The sequence below is a fragment of the Phocoena sinus genome, chromosome 5 (assembly GCF_008692025.1).
Source record: "Phocoena sinus isolate mPhoSin1 chromosome 5, mPhoSin1.pri, whole genome shotgun sequence".
Classification (NCBI taxonomy): Eukaryota; Metazoa; Chordata; class Mammalia; order Artiodactyla; family Phocoenidae; genus Phocoena; species Phocoena sinus.
The window spans coordinates 51,328,010-51,344,298 of NC_045767.1; the positions used below are offsets into that span (position 1 = coordinate 51,328,010).

The window sequence follows — 16,289 nt, forward strand, 5'->3', positions numbered from 1 at the left end:
AAACCATGGGGAAAATATACATATCGATGGAGGAAAGCATTGCTAAGACCTCGTGAGTTAGGGTGACGAGAGTGCTGATGATTTTGTCCTTATTTTCCTAACTAGTTTTAAAATAGTTATATTTATTCTTATTACTTTTACAGTAATAAAAATAAAACATTTATATATACATATACGTGTGTGTGTGTATATATATATATGTACACACACACACACATATACATATATATGTATGTACATGTAAATAAATATATATAAATAAAAGTTTGGGGGTTCCTAATCAAATTCCTTCATGTCCTGTGGTTAAAACCATCACCTTGTTGAGTTGACATTGCTTTGCCATTCCCATTTCAGAAGCAAAAAGTCTAGCACTCTGAACATCTCCATATGCAATGGATTTAAAAGCCTTCTGCCAAAAGAGCATTCTCTTTTCTCTCATCTTGCTTTACTAACAGCTATTTTGAAATCAAATTAGTTTTTACACCTGTAAAAGAGAAGCATTTTTTTTATCAGCCAAAATGAGCTACTTTAGGACAATCACAAAGTCAGACCAGCTGGTGATACTTAATAAAGCAAACTTCCTATCTCATCCCTCCTGTTTCCCAAAGACTCTGCAGATGGGGCAGAGGGATTATTCTTGAGGTCTTAGAATTTTGTTGACTCTTCACGTTTTCACTTAAATGTTTGGAAATTTTCCCTAAAATTTGTAAAATTAAATAAGAAGACACCAGAAAGTCCTGGGCAACAGCTTGATCCATGTCCTCTGTTGCAACCAAAGGCATTAAGCGTGTATACGAAGGATCAACAAATCAACAACCTGAATGCTGTTCGCACCCTGTCCACCCTTCTGCTGCACTGACGGCAGACATTACTAACTGATCATGACATTCCCACCGAGTACAGACTTGGCCTTAGATCCTTCTAAACACAACGCTTCTGGCAGCCAATACCAATCAATGACACTTGGCAAGTGAAATAAAACCTATTTAACATAACAGATGTCCACTACTATCTTTAAAATTCAGGCATCAGGAAAGAGACATAATCTCTAGTTAGACTTGCTTTGAACCCAGGGTCCACCACAGACCTAGAATCAACATATAGCTTTTTCCTTCACAATTAAATGGACAGTCAAAAAATAATACATGTGGGGCTTCCCTGGTGGCGCCGTGGTTGAGAGTTCGCCTGCAGATGCAGGGAACGCGGGTTCGTGCCCCGGTCCGGGAAGATCCCACATGCCGCGGAACGGCTGCGCACGGGAGCCGTGGCCACTGAGCCTGCGCGTCCGGAGCCTGAGGCCCGCGTACCGCAAAAAAATAAATACATAAATAAAAATAATACATGTGAAGTGCCTATTAGTGAATGTCTAGCCTCTAGGATTTGTAGTAACAGCAGAAGTACCTGTTGTTGAGAGAATGAATGCCCAAGAGGAGATTTTTCTACCTTGATTTGGTAAATCCCAGCCCCACACCAAAAGCAGTATATGTTCAATTTCATGGGGAATTAGGGGAATTTAACCACAAAAGAGAATACATAACTTCATACATGAGAGTGCTAAAGAAGAGCTAGTACAAAGGCCAATAAAAGGAACCAGGTAAAAGGTAGTCAAAAGTTGAAAAGGTGAGCAGGAAGGTACAATAACCTCCAGAAATGAATTTGATGTAGAATTAGTAATTAAATAGCTAATAGTTATTGAACACATATGCTGTCACTGGACTAAGCTTTTTTCATGTTTTATATCATTTAATCCTCACAGTGACTCAATGAGATGCAGGTAACTGTGATCAGCTTCATTTGATACATAAGCTTCCTGAGTCTTACAGAATTTATAAATTGACCAAAGGCCTTACAGCTAGATGGGGGTAGATCCAGAATTTAAACTTGGGTTTGTCCAATATCAGAGCCAAGGTTTTGCACAGCTTCACTAAACTGTGCTGTCTGTTTTTTAAAAAATCACAATAGACTACTTTCATTTGGAGATTTGCAGCTTTTAAAGTATCTTAGTTCAGGTAGTATCACGAAATTGCCAATTTTTTTGGTATGTCAAAAATGTTGAATACTGGCAATTTTATGTTTCAATTTACAATACAGTATCTTCTGCTCCATCAATATCTTCTCTCCTTTCCACCCACACACTTAAAAATCAGATGCAAATATTTTTCTCCCTTAAGGCACCCCAAGTCAGTGGAGCGCTCAATTTCCTCCAAACTCCTTTCCACAGATCAACTCTGTCACTCACTGCCTAATGGTATTGCCTTAATGCTTCCTTCAGTCCTGAACTGTCTCTACAATTCTTTTCAATCTTTTGCACAATCATGGTATTTAACTTGAAGCCATGTTACAGGGTTCCCTATGAAAGCTTATTTTCTCCCTTTGGTGATTCTCCTGAGGCACAATCAGCGTTTGTCATATCCTCCAAACGCTACTACACAACAAATTTTACTGAAGATGTTTAGTGGGGATGGAGGTCATGAACATTACACATTGTCTAGCACTTCAAACACACAATAGCTTTATCAAAAAAAAAAAAAAACCCTCTTCTCCCCCAATCTCCTCCTCCCTATACCATCCTCTGAGCAGGTTTCAAACTTCTCCTTCTAGCCACCTTCTACAGCCTCCAAGTTCTTCTTCATCCCTTGATTTTCCTGTAGCTCGAATTCCCTTCTTGCATGTAATGCAATTTGGCCATACATCAGCTTGTGTAATGTGTATCTGCACTCATTACCACCATGCTCAACAAATGAAAAACAACCTCTGCGCCCACCTTCTTTCGAAAGTAGCAAAACATTATAAACAGTAAATAATATTTTCCCTTCATGCTACTTGGACAATACGTGTTATTTTCCCAACTGACTATAAGCCCACATCTTAAAAACAAGAATATTTATTTAGCACCTACTATGAGCCAAGTACAATAGTCCATGCATGGTTTGCATGGATTAGTCTCTATGTCTTTTTTTTTTTTTTTTTTTGCGGTACGCGGGCCTCTCACTGCTGCGGCCTCTCCCGTTGCGGAGCACAGGCTCTGGATGCGCAGGCTCAGCGGCCATGGCTCACGGGCCTAGCTGCTCCACGGCATGTGGGATCTTCCCGGACCGGGGCACGAACCCGTGTCCCCTGCATCGGCAGGTGGACTCTCAACCACTGCGCCACCAGGGAAGCCCAGTCTCTATGTCTTATGCTTGATAAATATTCCCCAAGATCTACAGTGTTGCAAGCATAGAGCAGGTATTATATATGCTATATATGTTGGTAAATTGATTTCCATTGTACTCAATAATCTTTCAAAGCACTAATAAAAATGGGTTTAAACTAGTAAGATGAATTCTGGTTCACCAACAGAAATAAATCCACTGTATATATTTTTGGATGCTAGGTATTTTTTTAAAAAGTATCTTCTATAAATTCTCAACAGTGTAGCCTATTAACCTTTCAAATGTATAACTAAATTATTTAAAATTAGGTCAGTAAGAGAAATAATAAAACTTCTGACAAGAAGAAAATAAAAATAAGTGCTTTTTTGTAACACCATAATCTTATGAGTACAAGGAATGCAATTTAAATGATGTTATACACATAAATGAGCAAAATATTTTAAAAACGAAGATACCCAATGCTAGCAAGGATGTAATAAAGCAAATATATCCACATAGTGATAATAGGACTATAAGTGGAAACATCTCTTTTGGAAAGCAATGGGGCAATATGTATCAGAAGCCCCCAAGATATTTATATCCTTATATTCGTATTAATAACTACTAGTAATTCATTTTGAGAAAAATAAGATTTAAAAAATTTATGAACAAAGATTTCCACTGCAGTGCTATTTCAAAATGGTAACACTTTAAAACAACCTAAATGTGTAACAAAGAAGTATAATTAAATTTTGATACATTTTTGATGCACCTACTCAAACTAATGTTATACAGCACACTAAGAAAAGCCTGATAATAAAGGGTCTGTGATGATATAAAACTTCCTTATTAAAATGTTAACTGAAAAATCAGAATGCAAAATTATGTATATACAAAATGATCACAGATGTAAAAATATCCATAGAAAACAATTTAGAACTATACACAATTTTTCCACTAGTTTGTATTTTTGACATTTTTTATAGTAAGCTTATGTTATTTATAATCAGAGAAAAATTAAAAAAAGGTTTCTTTAATGGAAAGCTTGGTATCAGTATACACAGTGGAAGCTTTCTCAAACCTCTCTAAACCAAAGCAACTTACACCTACAGCCATCCTAAACACTCCTAGTTAATAGATTCCTTTCAGCTGGTTGTTACTATAGCCAAGGTAATGTATTTTCCCAAATCCACTAATGTCCATTGTACTGGTGACTGAAATTATGTCAGATAATAAAATATTACATAACTGAATGAAATATTAGTAAGGAAAGTTTTTTCTATTAAAAGACCCGATAAAGGTATATTACTAAAAGAAGGGCTGTCAACTTAGTTGTAGGTGGATGGTATGGGAAAACATAAGGAATTATGATTATGATTTATGTTTAAAAAATCATAAAAACCTAGAATGATTCTGCACTCAGACTACCACACAAATACCCTTAATTATTTTCCTTCAAAAAGCAAGAAACGAAACGTGAATACCATCTTTGATGCATTATTAGTGAAGTTTGTGCCAGAAAGATGAATGGATCCCTAGTTAGTACATTTAAGTTCAGTGCAAAGGTCTCTCTGTCTTATACCAAAAATTTTATATTTGAATGTGTAATTTGTATGTTTTAAGCAAAAGTAAAATGATTAAACTGTGTATACTTCAATCAACTTTTTAGATAAAACCACCAAATACTCACTCATTGGTCGGACAAGAAGGCCTCTACTGCACATAATACATGCACACAAAAGTTACTTATGATCACATGTGTAATTGTAATTTATTTGAGAAATGATGTTATATATATTCTTTATATGTGAATACATGTGTGTACATGTATTATTATATAACGATATATTTATACTTGTATACGCACATATAAAATATATATAAATACCATGAAATTAACTGCTCTACTGCTTGACCAAATCATGCAATAGACCTTTCATAAGGAAGTAATTTAGCAAACTCAAAGGGTGAAATTAAACTTAGTAACAGTGTCCACGGTGTGTGTAGGCACCATAGTTCTGGTTGAAAGCATTTGTTTAACTTACTGTTCCTTTACCCTTATCAGCAATGGCCAAAGCCTAGGAACTTCTTGTACAGACATCCTCAGATTCACTTTCTGGTGGGGTTCAAGTGCCTAAACCTAGGCACTTACTGCAAAGGCACCATTTGCAGCCAACTCAGAAGTCTGCCTAGGAACTCTGGATTTGTAAGTTTCTCAGGGGTTAGTTCAAGTTTTTAAAGCTTCTTCCTCTTCAGAATGTGAAGTAAGACTGGCCAAATAAATTAAGAGGTCCAAACGGTGAAGGAAATTGCTCTTGTTTAAAATATATAAGAACATTTTGTTTTGGTGAATGGACATATTTTCATTTTTTTCCTTTACTGGAAAGATATAAAAATGGTAACATATATAGGAGAGCATTACACTGCTGAGTACAATGGTGATTAAGAAAATATTTCAAGTGAAGTATTGATAATTTAGTAAACCTGAGTTCAAACCTTTGCTCTTTGTTTTCTAGCTCTGCAATCTTGGGCAAGTTACTTAACGTCTCTGAACCTTATTTTCTCATCTTAAAAATGAAAAATACTACCACCATCTTCATGAGGTCATTATGAAATTAGCTAAAACCACTTATACGCTTGGCATATCTATTGAGTGGAAGACCAATAAACGTTAATTTCTCCTCCTACTCAAGTTTTAGTGTCTTAATCGGAAATAGGTTTATTTGTGGATCCAAATCAATGATATATATCAGAGGGTCTGGCCCAGGTGTGACACACAATAAATGTCTCCTCCTAAAATAATAAACAACTGAAAATATTTATAGATAACTTCTTATCCAATGTTGTTTGTACTCTGTGAATTTCACTAATCACATAGAGAATATACTCTAATATATATTTCACATACAGACTCACCCACACAAAAAGATTCAAGTGAAATGTAAGGCTTACCTGCAGTTCCAGAGAGTTCCACACTTAAGGTTCGTTCAATAGTCTTGTTCTCAAATGGGGAACCCTTGGGGTCACTGGAAGATATGGCACATTTATAAAAACAAACTGAAATGGAGTTGCTGTAGCCAAATGTATTAGAACCCCCTTCCCTTTCTGAAAATGGTTACATTTCATAATACTTACTTTGGTGACTCTGGGGTCAGAGGAAGAGATAAAGTTGTTGGTTTGGCTAAAGGAAAAAAAAGGAAACTAATTATGAAATATTGAGGGTTTTTCAGATTTGTTTTCTTTCTACAAGTCAAGTTGGGAACTGGAAACTGGAAAGCTAAAGTAAGGAAGTCCCTGAATATTGGATCAAACTCAGACAACAGTCCATTACGCTAAAACAAATTCCAAACAACATTTGCATCAGTAAACTATCATTTGAAAACACATACGAAAACAGAATTTTCCCCAAAATGTAGCATCCCTGTTAAGGATACAAAATTTGCATCAGACCATCAGAGAGAAATAATGTTTTCTATTTTAATTTGGAATATAGTACACGGTTTGTTTAGGCAAGAAAACAGCAGAGTAACTACAAGACGACAGAACGTTATGAATATTCAGCTGATTTTTCTCCTAAAATGTATAGTTTTATATCTAGCCCTGAGAATAGGTTATTTCTATGAGGCCAAAGCTCACTCAAGAACTATTCTATTCACTGAAAATTAAGTGAGAGATTATGGCAAATTGTGGACACTGACCCAGATAGTTTAAAAGGCCTTCAGATCCCCAAATCTGATAGACAACTAAAGGGAAACTACTGTTTATCAGTTGAGAGACCTATAGACTTGCAAAGAGAGCTCATCTACTTCTTTTTCTGCTTCCTAAATCTTACCCTCCTACAGGAGGCATTTCCCAGTTATGAAGGGTGGAGTAAGAATCTTCTTCTCACTCCAAAATTTCAATTGCTTCTCCTTGGCAGTCTTGTCTTTTGAACAGAAGGAGGGGAAAACATGATGAGAAACGTACTTGGGATATACGTCCACATATTATGTATATATATGCTTATCTATAAAGATATTTTTATATGTATGTAGATTTTGTCAATTTTTTCTCATTAAAATAACTACTTTCAAAAGGTCAAGAGGTAGTCATTTATGTAATGAAAATCATGGACTTGAAACCAAAAAGGTCTTTAGTATAAACTTTCTTATTTTATGGATGAAAAACCTGAGACCTAAGATGCTGCATGATATTTCCAGGGCCATAAAACTAGTTACTGGCAGAGTCAGGCCCTGAATATGTTTTCTTTCCCCTATTATCAAAAGGAATTGCATTCAATAGATATTAAAGGAAATTAATCAACACCAGTAATTAAGGCCCTTTGAAATGTGAAAATACTATTTATGTCCAAATTAGGTTGAAATTAGGTACTTTACTTGGACAAATAGTATTTACATATACAAGTAGTATTTACATAGTATTTAATTTGTAGATTTAGATTTCATTTTTAAACAATTGAATGGTTTATCATCTATCCAATATGCATCCAGAATTATGAAGCTCGTGCTGTCTTGTGCAAATTAGGTACATTGACTGATTGGCTTTTTCACATATACCAATAAATGAACTGATTTGACATTAACTTTTAATATGTCTGACATAATGAGCCTTTCAAAAAGAAGACACTTATGTAGGAACTTTACCAACTTCTATGGTGCTCAACTAATAATTAAGATAACACACACAGGTTCTATACAAAATATCACCAGGTATGAATATGTGCTATGTCACAAAATAATGTACATTGAAAATCAGTCACTGAAATTCCAGTTTTCAAGGTGTGGGGTAGCCTATCTGGAATGCTCAAAGGAAGATCCCCCAAATTCTGATCGTTGGGTAAAAGTAAGGCCTATGGCAATGGAAGGAAAGGAACAGGAAGTGGTCATATTTCGTGGGACAAAATGCAAACAGGAAATGAGGGTCACAGGAAGGGTACAGCTCCAAAGCACATCCAGAATCTAATCCCAAAATAATTCCACGTTCACAAAAACTACCACTAGAGGAGCTTTGATTTGGTTTACTGGAAGTTTAATCCACACTGTTCCAATGACTGGTAGACCAGAGGCTCTAAGATCCTTGAGGACAGGAATGAATCTTTTTCATGAAGATCATGGTATCTTTGATGAATGACTGATATCTTTGATGAATGAATCAATAAATGAATAAATGGGACCATACAATCGCCAAAGTCCAGACCATTATCCCAGGGAAGTGAAAAGAACTGGACCCTACAATGGTACAGAGAGTACACGTGAAGCTCCATGCAAAAAAATGACAATATGTTCAATAAGGTAACCTCAGAAAATCCTCTTAGTTATTGTTTCTAATTGTTCATATATTTTCTACATTAAAATTTTGAATAATAATTTAAATAATCCCTGAAACTCAGCATTTATTTCCTGTTGTTTATTAACAGCCAGCCATGTTTGCATGTTTATTTTCTTTTAGACCTCTAGTAACTATAGGAATTTTTTGTTTTCTTGGTTGTTGTTGTTTAACAAGCTTTGTTCTATTCTGGGATATACTTCTGATGCCCCACCACAGATATATACCTTAAAAAAAAAAAACTACATACAGCAGGTTTTATCTAAAGTGTATGTCCTTCATAGGCCAATTTAGTTCTTCACTGCCATGGTTTGTAACAGATTACAATAATATTTAGTGGTACATGGATTGACAAAATTAATAAACCCTCAAAATCCAAAAGGACCAAGTAAAATTAAAAAAAAAAAAAAAAAAGACAAAAATCCCCCCACTTTAAAACATGTGCTGCTGGACTATGTTTACTGACTACAGGGTTCCAGCAAGTTTGGGGCTTCAAATTCAGCTCCAGAAAATGAACATATGACCAGGACCATGTGGGGAGTAGCCCAGTGAATTCTTCATTTCAGGTCACCCACTAGAATCCCACAGCATGTCTGGTTCTGCACTGAGAAAACTGTTCCAGCGCATGCATGTGAGAGGCCAATCAGGGTGCAGCAAACTGAGAGACTGTGGCCCATTTTGATAAATATATTTCCTTGAACTGACAGAAAGGGATGGACAGTGATTTTTGAGATATCCACCAGGGAAAATCTAATTGAGAGCCAGTTAAAAATATTAAAGGAATATGAAAATCCTGGGTTTATGGTGAGGTAGGGATGAGAGAGGGAAATTCAAAACACTGGAAAAGAAAAGATGTATTAAAAGCAGCAGCAACAGCATACCTGTATGAAATAATCATGGTTCAAAACAGGGATCAGGGGCTACCACTCTGCAGCTGGAAGGGGAATTGGGGAAACAAAAGGGAAAAAAAAAAGAGGTGGATGTTTATAACTGCTATTTTAGAATGTGTCTACTTCCACTACAAAGTCAGAGGTACAGATAATGTGGAAGTTAAATATTTTAAAGCAACGGCAACTTTCTATGGGCTCTCGTTGGGCCTCTACAATTAGAATATTTTGAAGGAAGACAAAGAAAGAAAGAAAGAAAGAAAGAAAGAAAGAAAGAAAGAAAGAAAGAAAGAAAGAAAGAAAGAAAGAAAGGAAGGAAGGAAGGAAGGAAGGAAGGAAGGAAGGAAGGAAGGAAGGAAGGAAGGAAGGAAGGAAGGAAGGAAGAAACAAACAAAGAAACAAAGAAACAAAGAAAGGAAAGAAAGAAAGAAAATTTATCTTTGCTAAGACAGACATTCCCCAAATCACCCTGATCTGCCTCAGAAGTATCAGCCTTCTAGTAACGTACGGGGACAATAAAAATCACCCCAGATGTTTAGTGTAATATAAGCTTATATTTTTTAAATAGAAAGCAAATTTTTAAAATATCCAGGAATTTCCAAATCCTTATTTACAAAATAAAATTTGTGAGTATACCACGTAGTCTAAAACAAGAAGAATGCACATGATAAATGAGAGACTGCATAAATACTAGTTACTATTTCATAAGGGATAGACAGCAAGCAAATCAACAGTGCCTCATTTTTTTTTCCATTATTGGAAGGGAAAAAATAAAAGCTCTTTCATGAATTGGCTAGCCCAGCTTGCTCAGAACTTCAGTTATCTCAGCAATTCAGAGATTCCTACAAACCTCATCGGATGTTGCAATTCCCTCTACACCACCCCTGGCTCCCCACCCGGTTAACATTTCAGGTGCCTTCTGCTGATTGTGAATTAGGCTGCATTTCAGCTAAATAGGGTATGTTCAACCTGTGTCCAAGGAAGGATGTTTTTTCCCCCCAGTTATCATAAAGTGCTGAGTTCTCTTTCAAGAGAGACACCGATGGAACAGAAGCCCGAAGGTTGGGTATCCTCAGCCCAGTGTAGGCTTGCCCTGCCCTCTGTGCCCTCACCAGCAGCTTGTGTTTGGGTCCACAGCCTACCTTGTAAATGTTGTGACTGAGATTGTGTGTGGACCTTCTTTTTGGAGGTGCATTTGTCTCTGCTGCTGTTCCGGTTCTCTGTGGGTTTGGTGTGAGGAGGGTCATCATTTGTGGTCAGATACTTGAGAAGCTCCGAGCAGGGACGCCTTTGTGGCTTTTGCTGTTGACAAATGCTCTTCGCTTTATTGCTCCATGAATTCTCGGTCTTAAAAACAAGGCATAAAGAAAGCTAAAATTGGTGAACTGAACCTTATCAGAATGGATATAGGTTTTCTGAAGAGATGAGATTTTCAATGAAGTGTTCAGTCTAAGTGTACTAGATCTATGAGCTGTGAATAATTGTTTGCAGAACAAGGAAAGAAAATTACATTTAAAATTCCTAAATGACATTTATGCAGCTTTTTATTTCATTTCTCCTACATTTCAGTGTTCCTACTCAGCAACATGTAACTAACAAGACCCTACAGAGCCTTTACTGTGAGGAAAAAAAAAAAAAAAAAAAAAAGCCGGTTTAAACCTTAATTTGCCACTGATTGCCAGAGCCCAGTATTCACAATTCTCTCAAGTACCCCTTAACGCTCCGTTTTCACTCACAGTGAATGGCAAGACAAACATTGTTTAATACAGCCCGCTAACCAAATTATGTCATTCCAGCATTCCATGCAATTAATGGCAGAGATAGATCTTTTGTGGTGATTCCAGAGCAATCTTTCTCAGGTTAGACAACTGGCAAAATGGCAATCCAGCATCTTAAAGTCACTCATAGATGATACTGGACTATCAGCAAATTTTATCTGCCCACGCTGCTGCGTGTATTAATAAAGTAGGCAAGAAGTAAGAACTGTCGTTTCAACCGTCCAAAGACAAAGCGTTGATGAACTCTTCCTAGTTTAAAATAGCTAGAGTATTGCTTTTGGACACCCATTTCGTAATCTGTTTCACCATTAGGAAGCCGCTGCAGGATTCCAGCTGAATTAACACATAGAAACCTATTGTTTATTTTATAGCTTTAAGCCTAAGTCCCTTGTGACTTCCCCTCCTGTATTAAAAAACTTTACATTTGTACCTTAACAACTGCAGGGTTTGTTCTGATCCTGTGATTATGGTTTGCATGGTTGTGGGTACTGAGGCCACTGCATTCATTATAACTTAGCTGAGTGTTGGCTGGTGCCAGTAAGAGCTTCTTAAGCTGGAAACATATCAAGGAAGAGAGAAAGCAAGAAACGTTAGGCATCTTTTCAGCGTTAGAATAAGCTGTTGAAATTTTAAACTTAAAATTAATTAATTTTAATTACAAAAATGAATTCACTCTCATCATAGCACACCTTAGCACAACAGCACTAAGGAAACATTTTTAAAAAGTAAGAAAAAGTTTGGCATTACACTACAAACTGTAAAAGTGTTACCTTCTCCTACATTTGAGACTTAGTAGTATCTACTTTAATTTTTCTTTTAGATAAAGTAAGCCAGAAGAATCTTCCTAAAAGGATTTCCAAATACCTATGAGGTGAGAAAAGCTGCTTTACTAAATGAAGACTAGGGGATTTGGGGGTGGGGGTGGGGGTGGGGTGGGGTGTATATTTCCCCCTCAATAACCCAAATGAATCAAGGGGCAATAAAGAAAAGATTCTGTGATGTTTTGAATCATGTTTCACCATCAAGTGTAAAACACTACTGATTCAAATAATATTTCGGATAAAAGAGTGGCTTTCACTAAAAAGAATTTTTAAGTAGGTAGAGTCCTGGCCTGTAGATCAAGAGATCTGGGTTGGGGCTTAGGCGAAGCATTTCTTCTCTTTTGACGTCTTTCTCTTCATTTGACTTACTGGCCTTCCAGGACCTCCCTGATGGGTTATGTAGTATGACTCCGAGTCAACAGCCCCTCCCAACTGAAACCACTGTGTGGATGAAAATCATTGGGTATCCACGTAAAGAAATCAATCAGAGTCTTAGGCAGCAAAGCCAATGACACTGGCACATGGAAAAATTGGGGAATACATATGTTGCCACTGCTTATGAGATATTCTCCTCTAAACCAGAAATCTCAAACTGCAAAGGCGTATAAGTAGGGTCTCCATAGGTTTACATGGAATGCTTTCAACATACAGAAACTTAGAGACGGGAGAGAAACAACACCTAAACGGCAGGCCAAAGCACACTTATTAAAGTTTGCAGGATGGCATTCCATAATTTACATTGCATGCTTTTACATCAGATTTATGGCAAATGACAAATGGCTACCATAGCTGAGAAGGTAAACTGTGTCTTAGAACTAATAAAATCCTGGTCGAGTACTGCACTGAAAAGAGAATTCACTCTTCATTGCCAATAAATCTACTCTTCATTGCCTACCATAAATTTAGGTAACTTAGGTGGCAAATGTGCTATTATTTTCCAGTCTTCACAAGAATTATGGATCCAAAGCCTTGAAATACTGCATACTCTTTGATCTACCTTCTATTTCTAAAATAATATGCATGAGAATAAAACTACAAATACGTCAATTATCATACAATTTATGATGGTGAAAAAAACCAGGAAAAAGACTAAATATCCCCACCATAAGGGATTGCCTAATAAATTAGTTCATCTCCAAACAATAAAATACTATGCAACCATTCAAAATTATGCATCTATTTAAAATTCATGAACATGTTCATGATATATCTTAAAACAAGAGATTTCAATAATTTTTGATACTAGAGATTATTTGAAATTACAGGTGAATTTTTTGTCTATTCTCTTTCGTTGTCTATATTTTCTAAGTTTCTAACCACAAACATCAATAATACTAAGATATAAAAAACCTACAAAAGGTAGTTTTAAAAAACTGCAGTGAGACCACATGAAGACTGTATTATCAACATTTTTCAACACAGAATCACAGAATTTGCAACTCCGGGTGTGCTTCGGGATTATTTTGGCATCAGTCTAAATGAAAAATCCAAACCTTATTGTTACTACATCATACCCACGCAGCGGGTAGCCAGAGGCAAACTCCAATTCCTGTTAAACAGTAGGAAGGGTTCTTACCAGAGACGGCTCTTCTGTCTCCTGAGGCGGAGGGGTGCCATCAGGCATGGAGGAAGGACTAGCCTCATTCTCGGTGGTCACATCTCCATCCGTCAGTGCGTCAAATGAGGGTAATCCGTCTTCATCCACAGGGAGACTGTCCAGTGTCTCTGTGAGGACTGCTAGCAAGTTTGCCTCATTCTCTTCATCTATCTTCTGCAAAAAACAGTAAAACAGAAGTCATGAGTTAGTTTACATTGGGAGATGAGTAATCTATTAATCAGCATAGGCTGAATATGTTTACCCAAATGAGTATGTGATACATGAAATTTGGAACATCCGTGCCAGAACACAAGATCACGTCTTCCTTAAATTCCAAATCCCTTTTGGTCTGAATCACGCAATCAATTAATACCTTTAGTGTACCAATCTCTGATTGTTGAGCTGTCCAATTTAGCTATTTATTGTGTCGGTGTTAACACTGCTAAATACGATTCTGTCTTGTTCACAGTCATTTTCCGTATATTTATGTCTTGTTTCCTTAACTAAAAGAGAAGATTTAGAGAATCTCAGGGCTTGAGAGCATTTTAATTATCATCTATTGCATCTTCAGATATAGTGTTTCAATCTCCTGTACAGCATACCCACCAAAATGTTTAGATAACCCTCTGTTTGAACACCACTACAAACTGAAACTATACCAAGAAAAACTATACACTTCCATGGTTTCAATTATAATCTCATCACTGAACACTCCACAGTCATTTATTTCTCTCCCTGACATCTCTCCCAACTTTAGTCATAAATCTATAACTGCCTACTGGACATTTCTACCTGATAAGAGCTCCCTCATCTCAAAATCCAAACTTAGGACCTTTTGTGGAAAAAAAACCCAAAAAAACAAAAACAAAACCAAAAAACTTGCTGTTTCTCTTGACTTTCTGGGTTTGGATAACAATTCTTCAGACCCTAAACTCTGGAACCACCTTGAGTCCTCTGTACCTGGCCAGTCACTAGGTAGAGCCTTACTTTGTAACATCTCTTGAATGCATTCACTTCTTGTGACCAGGGGTACTTTCTAGGGCAACGTCGCCTCTAACGGGGGCTCTTGCAAACATGGTTTAACTCATTTTCCTACCTGCCACACTCATTTCCACCAACACATCCTTGGAAAGCTCATCTTCAGTTATTCATTGCACAAATATTTTAGAACACCTACTGTATGTCAGGGCCATGTTAAGTGTTGGAGACACAAGGAGAAACAAGACAAAACTCTGCCCCTCTGAGAAACTACCAGGGGAAGGAAAGAATCTGTAAACAATTTATTATAAAAGAGAATATTCATTTATTTCAGCACTCTGTAAAAAAAAACTCAAGATCTTCCAAACTGGAGCTCATACCCCTTGTCTATAGGTCAATGTGCTATATTCTTATGTACCTGGGCAACCAATGTCAATGCTGGGCATACAGTAGACAGTCATTGATTACTTGCTGAATAATTCATTGATCTGCATTTTTTTTACCTAAAATATATGTTGTGTAGGTCACTTTCTTTCCCTTCTTTTAGCACTTCACGTTGTCCAATCTGACCTGCTTCATAAGTCATTTTTTTAAGTTCTGTACGCTATGACATTAACAATATCAGCTAAATTATCCCACACAGATTCTATTACAAAATACACCTAAACTGCTGACATCTAACAAAGCCAGCAGTGCCACACTTCCTTTCTCTCTAGCACTGAACTCCAGTTAATTGACCTGACAAAATTACAAGAATCACAGAATAAGACAGCTAATCAGAAAATCAAATTGTATTACTAGAGAAATTAGGCAGGCGTTTATCATGTATACATTCTATTTTCACATAAAAATTGCTTTCCCTCCTTACTGATGATTCTCCAATCCAGGAGTAAAACTATGAACGTCTTTCTGTTTTGGATTCAAGAAGGCAAGAAGAGCCATAGATACTCATGGTAAACTTTATTTGGCACTTTTAACATTTGTTTCCATCTCCTTAATGGCCCTGTACTTGACCTTGTGAGTCAAGTAGTTTGGGGAACACAGTGTGGAGTAACAATTCGAGGAGTTTTTAGACTAGTGCAGGCGGTAGACCCTAATCAGAAGGGGTGAAATGTTAACTTCAAAATTGCACCACTTCCTTCCATAAACTGGTCAATCCTTTAAAATCCAAATTGCTCAATTCAATAACAAGACTTTACTGAGCATCCCCCTCACCCTCAACTCTTCTGGACTCTGTCCATGTGACCTTAATAATAAAGATACTGAAATAATTTGCTCCTATTTTCTGCAGAGGATCATAATCTGGTATCCAAAGATGCCAACCTCTCCCTTTTAATTTTGATTTCGATTCTCCCACGTACCAAAAACCAAATTCAGGTTATTAAACTATTATGAATAAAAGTTATATTTAAATGAAATACATATTATTTTAAATCATCTTAAAATATATAAATGAAATATATATTATTTTAAATCATTTCAAAATCATCTCAAAATCAGATTTACACTAATATAAGTATCCCCATATTGCCTAATAAATATAATCTTTGAAAATGTCTCAAGCACACACATGCGTGCTTACACACACACATGCACACACACACACAAGCACACGCACAAGCACTTTCAATAAGTTGGACATTTTTTCCAGGTATCCCAGTTTTCAGAAAGGCTTACTTCACTGAAGTTCAAAAAGAGCTCAGGAAAAATAGTTAAGCATGTTTACCAGTAAGTGAGTAATTTTGTTTACTCTGATTTAAATTTTGCAT

The 16,289-nt window shown here is 36.5% G+C and overlaps 1 protein-coding gene across 5 annotated transcripts in view; it reads right to left on the bottom strand.

Annotated features, from left to right (window-relative positions):
• Positions 1 to 16,289, bottom strand: part of PPARGC1A (PPARG coactivator 1 alpha) — a 98,982-nt gene that overhangs the window by 27,449 nt on the left and 55,244 nt on the right. For all 5 annotated transcript variants that reach the window (XR_004350080.1, XM_032633331.1, XM_032633333.1 and 2 more), the window contains exons 3-7: positions 13,522 to 13,716; positions 11,555 to 11,677; positions 10,489 to 10,693; positions 6,270 to 6,315; positions 6,087 to 6,160 (exon numbers count right to left, since the gene is read on the bottom strand). Coding sequence is in view for 4 of the 5 variants with exons in the window: in XM_032633331.1 (XP_032489222.1) it covers positions 6,087 to 6,160; positions 6,270 to 6,315; positions 10,489 to 10,693; positions 11,555 to 11,677; positions 13,522 to 13,716 (643 nt within the window). In the remaining variant the exon portion in view is untranslated. The remainder of the gene's footprint in view (positions 1 to 6,086; positions 6,161 to 6,269; positions 6,316 to 10,488; positions 10,694 to 11,554; positions 11,678 to 13,521; positions 13,717 to 16,289) is intronic.